The following is a 7476-nucleotide window of genomic DNA, read 5'->3' as shown; positions in this document are numbered from 1 at the left end:
AATTGTGAATAATCTTAGTTAGAACGTTTGAACACCACAAATCTTATGGGGGAACCTGGGACAAACTTTTCAAATGGGATCCACAGCTAAATCAAATCAATTGTCCTTGACATGAAAAGTATGACACAATTATATCAATACAGTTACGCTACTACTGCTAAAATGACTACAATTGAGTAGCTATCGATTGTAAAATGGTTCAATTATGAATTTGGAATGTAAGAAAATGACTTGCAATTAATATGCTACTGTTTCAAAAGCATTCTGCACGTTTTCAAAAATAAAAAAGGTAATATCCAACAACTTGTATAATAAAAACTGTAATAGATTCACATACCACTCGGCTAACATTTTTATAATCTAACATGACAAATGTATTGCAGAGCTAAGAACTTTATCAATCATTAATACTGACAACTCTGGGTTGGGTTTGCTTTCTTTGGCAAAGAAAAATGATGTTAATGAAGCAAGGGACATTGAAACTTGTGTCTATGTAAATGTTTCTCTGATGATGGCCCATCATCATCGTCAAGGTGGCTTTTGTTATGAGCCTTTCACATTGAAATGGCCCTGACTGCAGTTAATTGGAGGAGAGCTGAGAGGAGGTGGGAGGAGGTGTTTCTCCACTCCAAGACAAAAGGGAGGTGCTACTACTTATACTCCTACATCAGAACACACACTGTCCTGCTCAGTCAGTGCTCAGAGTCAGACAGACTACAGAACACAAAGACACACAGAGACAAGCAACTGTTATTATTTCAGTTCAACTTTCAGGCTGCACTCTTCTTCACTGGGACCTTCTGAGAAAACATTGGAGTAGGATCCTAAGTTAAAGGTAAGACTCGAGAATATCATAAGATGACAATAAACCTTATAATTTTCTGAATTTGTTGGCAATTTTCACATAAGTAATTGAATTAGTAACGAGCTCATTCAAATGTCAGTTATTGTAACTGTGTTATTGAAGTGGCATATATTTCACTCATTATACCTACCCTCTAGTTTGTTCAGTGATCAAATACGTTTAGTTTTTACTGAAGTAAAAGTTGCAATTGCACAAATATGCTCTGTTACAAGTAATTAAAATCATATATTCAATTGGAATAAAAAGCTGATGAGACTATAAATTATATGTTTCTGATGCCTACCAAGCTTTGACACAAGTCATATTGAACCACTAGATACTTTTTCAGAGTTATGTTCTTCAGTGTGCCTGAACCTAAACAACACTTTATGTAAAATAACTGTCACAGACAGAATCTGATCGTTTTAAGTCAAGGTTTGCCAAAGAGTAAAATCAACAGGAAGTTTTACATAATGTATCTCTTTGCAACAGGTCTGGTGTGTCAAAGCTCCGCCCCCTGCCAGACTCATCTGAGACGATAAGATTGACCTTCAGATCAAACACAACTTCCAGTGAGGAGGACGTACTGTCTTTCCACGGCTACAGGAGGCAATACTACTGACCCTGACCACTGGAACCTGCTGCAGTGCTGACTCTGTCAGCTGAATGGACTTTAACAACAACCACGATTCACAGTGAAAGTAAACTTCAGGGAACATTCTAGAGGAGGAAGTGTTACAGTACCACCACTGACTGATATACTGTATTGAGCAGAGTGTTTGTAGCTTGACTCAGAGACTAAATGGCTTCCACGTTGTCTCTTCCAGAAGAGGATTTCTCCTGCCCTGTGTGCCGTGACATCTTTAAAGATCCTGTTATACTGTCATGTAGCCACAGCTTCTGTAATGCTTGTCTGCAGGAATGGTGGAGACAGAAGACAATAAAGCAATGTCCAGTTTGTAAGGAAATACATTCAACAGGTCATCCACCCCGTAACCTGGCTTTGAAGAACCTGTGTGAGGCCTTCATACAGGAGAGACGGAGAGCTTCAAAACGTAAGAGAACTTCATCAGGGTCTGAGGATCTCTGCAGTCTGCATGCTGAGAAACTCAAGCTGTTCTGTCTGGAATGTCAACAGCCAGTGTGTCTTGTGTGTCGAGATTCTAAAAAACACACCAACCACAGTTTCAGACCCACAGATGAAGCTGCTCTGGATCACGAGGAGGAAGTCCAGAAATCACTGAAGACTTTACATGAGAAACTAGAGGTCTTAAATAAAGTTAAAAAGGACATTAACCAAACAGCAAAACACATTAAGGTCCAGGCCCGGCACACAGAGAGGCAGATTAAGGAACAGTTTAAGAAGTTTCATCAGTTTCTACAAGAGGAAGAGGAGGCCAGCATCACTGCACTGAGGGATGAAGAGCAACAGAAGAGTCAGATGATGAAAAAGAAGATTAAGGTCCTGAACAGAGACCTTTTAACCATTTCAAACAACATCAGAGCCATAGAGGAGGAGTTGAGAGCTGAACACGTCTCATTCCTGCAGAACTACAAGACCACAATGGAAAGAGTCCAGTTCACACTGCAGGACCAACAGCTGGTCTCTGGATCACTGATAGACGTGACCAAACACCTGAGCAACCTGACCTTCAGAGTCTGGAACAAGATGAAGGACATTGTCTCCTACAATCCTGTCATTCTGGACCCCAACACTGCCCATCCAGACTATACCCTGTCTGATGATCTGACCAGTGTGAGAGGTGGAGAGACACAGCAGCTTCCTGACAACCCAGAGAGGTTTGACTGCTCTGGCCGTGTCCTAGGTTCTGAGGGCTTTAACTCAGGGACTCACAGCTGGGATGTTGAGGTTGGAGACAATACACGCTGGGAAGTGGGTGTGCACTGGGAAGTGGGTGTGTCTCACCAGAGGAAGGGATTGGTAGGGGATCAACACTCCTTTATATGGTTATATGAAGCTCAATACGCAGTACGCTCCCCATCAGGGTCAGACACTGTTCTCTCATTGAAGCAGAATCTTCAGAGGATCAGAGTCCAGCTGGACTGGAATGAAGGAAAGCTGTCATTCTCTGATCCTGATACTAACACACACATACACACCTTCACACACACTTTCACTGATACACTATTTCCATACATTAACACTGGTGATGATACTGTCCCTCTGAAGATGTTACCTGGGAAGCTCAATGTAACTGTGGAACAATGCAGTTAGACATGATGATGATGTCGATCATTTAGAGTCTTTAACAGAGGATATTACTCAGTTATATAGAATCTGTATGATTGTGTTGTGGTCAATGACAGTCACATGTGTTCCCTAAAGCAGTGATTCTCAAACCTTTTCATGTCAAGGACCCCCGCGGACCCCTATCTTAAAAAAATATGTTGTGCCAGGGACCCTGTTCCCTAGAAAAGAGAAGATTTTTTTTTGTTTGTAATTTTTTCCTTTTTTAAACATTTGGTTATTGTTTTTTGACAGAAGCATTTCTAGCATATATCAAAAACACATATCATTGCTTTGCCCCATGTATAGCCCAATGAAGAAAGAGTTACAAAATCTTATTAGATTTATATCATTTTGTGCCAGGAATTTATGTTTTTTTTTAAAGCAAAATGCTTCTTAAAAAACGATACACATTAGTTCCTCGTCCACTTGTTTTTTTGTATTTTATATCATAATCATTACTTTCTCATCCACTTGTTTTTGTATTTTATATTATAATCATTAGTTCCTCATCCACTTGTATTTTACATTACATTAAAATTGTGTTCATAAATAAGAAAATCAACATCACTTCTTCCATCACTGTGATGACCACACCGCCCACTTCACACTGGGTGTGATTTTTTTCCTTTTTTAAACATTTGGTTATTGGTTTTTGACAGAAGCATTTCTAGCATATATATTCAAAAACACATATAATCTTTGCCCCATGTATAGCCCAATGAAGAAAGAGTTACAAAATCTTATTAGATTTATATCATTTTGTGCCAGGGATTTATGTTTTTTTTAAGCAAATGCTTCCTAAAAAGACTATACACATTAGTTCCTCGTCCACTTGTTTTTTTTATTTTATATCATAATCATTACTTTCTCATCCACTTGTTTTTGTATTTTATATTATAATCATTAGTTCCTCATCCACTTGTATTTTACATTACATTAAAATTGTGTTCATAAATAAGAAAATCAACATCACTTCTTCCATCACTGTGATGACCACACCGCCCACTTCACACTGGGTGTGATTTTTTTCCTTTTTTAAACATTTGGTTATTGGTTTTTGACAGAAGCATTTCTAGCATATATATTCAAAAACCCATATAATCTTTGCCCCATGTATAGCCCAATGAAGAAAGAGTTACAAAATCTTATTAGATTTATATCATTTTGTGCCAGGGATTTATGTTTTTTTTAAGCAAATGCTTCCTAAAAAGACTATACACATTAGTTCCTTGTCCACTTGTTTTTTTTATTTTATATCATAATCATTACTTTCTCATCCACTTGTATTTTACATTACATTAAAATTGTGTTCATAAATGAGACTTGAATGATTATCTGACTCCTGAAGCGCCCACCACCACTTACAGTATAAATTGTGGATGACTCTGCACTCCTTGTCTCGGACAAGGACAAAGTGCAGGTCGAAAAAAACCTTTTAATTACCTACCTGGGTTTTCTATTTTAGAGAACACTGCAGTGAAGAAATGGTAACAGATCAAGAAAGTCAACCAAAGTACAAGATGTTTGGGCAGGGTCTCCTCGTTGGAATGTCCTCAGAGGAATGCTTTGAGGACACTAGATGGGGCACTAATCTAATGTCATTTTTAATCTGCATGCACCTCATGGTACTCTAGCACCTAAAAGGTGCACACTACATTTAAAGGTTCACAAGGTTGCAACTTAATCCAAAATATGAACAGGGTACATTATACACATGCAAAGACAAGTGCTGGTGTATTATTTATGAAGATGATGTGCTGTAATTTACACATTCTACAAGTACTCTCTCATTCCAATGACCCTCAGTTTGATTTACATTTACATCTCTGCAACCCAAATCTGAGAACCATTTTTTATTAGGCATGATTCGGTCTGTCCAGAATTCCTTTGATAACCATTTAATGTTGGTAAGGGGTTAAAAGTGAAATTCTGTTCAAATAGCAATTCTTGTACATTATCCAGTTATATGTATGTGAATGGATGGTGAGAATTGTCCTAAAACCTCACAATGAGAACCGCTGATCTACCCTATTTGTATTTTACTTTTTATTAATTTATCATTTATTTATACAGGTGATCTCACTGAGACTCTTATTCTCAAGACGTAACCAGTTCAGACGTAGCTTATAGACACACTGTTTACATGACATGTGGATGGACAAGTAGGCAACCAGTTTAATATTGCAAATTGTACTTGTTCGCGGATGACTCTGGAAGTTTTACATAATGTATCTCTTTGCAACAGGTCTGTGGAGGTGTGTCAAAGCTCCGCCCCCTGCCAGGCTCATCTGAGACGATAAGATTGACCTTCAGATCAAACACAACTTCCAGTGAGGAGGACATACTGTCTTTCCATAGCTACAGTCAGAAGGGAATACTGACCCAGACCACTGGAACCTGCTGCTGACTCTGTCAGCTGAATGGACTTTAACAACAACCACGATTCACAGTGAAAGTAAACTTCAGGGAACATTCTAGAGGAGGAAGTGTTACAGTACCACCACTGACCGATTTACTGTATTGAGCAGAGTGTTTGTAGCTTGACTCAGAGACTAAATGGCTTCCACGTTGTCTCTTCCAGAAGAGGATTTCTCCTGTCCTGTGTGTTGTGACATCTTTAAAGATCCCGTTATACTGTCATGTAGCCACAGCTTCTGTAATGCTTGTCTGCAGGAATGGTGGAGACAGAAGACAATAAAGCAATGTCCAGTTTGTAAGGAAATACATTCAACAGGTCATCCACCCCGTAACCTGGCTCTGAAGAACCTGTGTGATGCCTTCATACAGGAGAGACGGAGAGCTTCAAAACGTAAGAGAACTTCATCAGGGTCTGAGGATCTCTGTCTACATGCAGAGAAACTCAAGCTGTTCTGTCTGGAATGTCAACAGCCAGTGTGTCTTGTGTGTAGAGATTCAAAAAAACACACCAACCACAGTTTCAGACCCATCGATGAAGCTGCTCTGGATCACGAGGAGGAAGTCCAGAAATCACTGAAGACTTTACAGGAGAAACTGGAGGTCTTAAATGAAGTTAAAAAGAACATTAACCAAACAGCAAAACACATTAAGGTCCAGGCCCGGCACACAGAGAGGCAGATTAAGGAACAGTTTAAGAAGTTTCATCAGTTTCTACAAGAGGAAGAGGAGGCCAGCATCACTGCACTGAGGGATGAAGAGCAACAGAAGAGTCAGATGATGAAAACGAAGATTAAGGTCCTGAACAGAGACATATTAACCCTTTCAAACAACATCACAGCCATAGAGGAGGAGCTGAGAACTGAACACGTCTCATTCCTGCAGAACTACAAGACCACAATGGAAAGAGTCCAGTTCACACTGCAGGACCAACAGCTGGTCTCTGGATCACTGATAGACGTGACCAAACACCTGAGCAACCTGACCTTCAGAGTCTGGAACAATATGAAGGACATTGTCTCCTACAATCCCGTCATTCTGGACCCCAACACTGCCCATCCAGACTATACCCTGTCTGATGATCTGACAAGTGTGAGCGGTGGAGAGGAACGGCAGCTTCCTGACAACCCAGAGAGGTTTGACTGCTATGGCCATGTCCTTGGTTCTGAGGGCTTTAACTCAGGGACTCACAGCTGGGATGTTGAGGTTGGAGACAATACAAACTGGGAAGTGGGTGTGTTAGCAGAGTCTTACCAAAGGAAGGGATTGGTAGGGGGTCAACACTTCTTAATATGGTTAGATGAAGCTGTATACACAGCACACTCCCCATCAGGGTCAAACACTGTTCTCTCATTGAAGCAGAATCTTCAGAAGATCAGAGTCCAGCTGGACTGGAATGAAGGAAAGCTGTCATTCTCTGATCCTGATACTAACACACACATACACACCTTCACACACACTTTCACTGATACACTCTTTCCATACATTAGCACTGGTGATACTACTGTCCCTCTGAAGATGTTACCTGGGAAGCTCAATGTAACTGTGGAACAATGCAGTTAGACATGATGATGATGTCGATCATTTAGAGTCTTTAACAGAGGATATTACTCAGTTATATAGAATCTGTATGATTGTGTTGTGGTCAATGACAGTCACATGTGCTCCCTAAAGCAGCCAGTGATTCTCAAACCTTTTCATGTCAAGGACCCCTGCGGACCCCTATCTTAAAAAAACATTTTGTGCCAGGGACCCTGTTCCCCAGAGAAGAGAAGATTTTTTTTGGGTATTTTTTCCCCTTTTTTAAACATTTGTTTATTGTTTTCCCGAAGCATTGACAGAAGCATTTTTAGCATATATATATCAAAAACACATAATATGTGTTTTTGATATATATATATGAGGGTGCAATGATATGCAATGATATTATCATTGCATTGCCCCATGTGTATCCCAATGAAGAAAG

The 7476-nt window shown here is 39.8% G+C and overlaps 2 protein-coding genes across 2 annotated transcripts; both read left to right on the top strand.

Annotated features, from left to right (window-relative positions):
• Nucleotides 1-1646: 1646 nt before the first annotated feature.
• LOC308082032 (E3 ubiquitin-protein ligase TRIM35-like) lies at nt 1647-3080 on the top strand (the record flags this gene model as incomplete). The annotated part of the gene is made up of 1 exon (XM_080423643.1): nt 1647-3080. The coding sequence occupies one exon, from the start codon at nt 1647-1649 to the stop codon at nt 3078-3080; it is 1434 nt and encodes a 477-aa protein (XP_080279769.1).
• A 2571-nt stretch (nt 3081-5651) lies between these two features.
• On the top strand, nt 5652-7073 carry LOC308082031 (nuclear factor 7, brain-like; the record flags this gene model as incomplete). Its single annotated transcript, XM_080423642.1, has 1 exon — nt 5652-7073. The coding sequence occupies one exon, from the start codon at nt 5652-5654 to the stop codon at nt 7071-7073; it is 1422 nt and encodes a 473-aa protein (XP_080279768.1).
• Nucleotides 7074-7476: the final 403 nt, after the last annotated feature.

Source organism: Gymnoscopelus braueri, assembly GCF_963280865.1.
Source record: "Gymnoscopelus braueri genome assembly, chromosome: 3".
NCBI lineage: Eukaryota > Metazoa > Chordata > Actinopteri > Myctophiformes > Myctophidae > Gymnoscopelus > Gymnoscopelus braueri.
The sequence above is the reverse complement of the archived record's forward strand: the minus strand, read 5'-3'. Positions and strand labels throughout refer to the sequence as shown.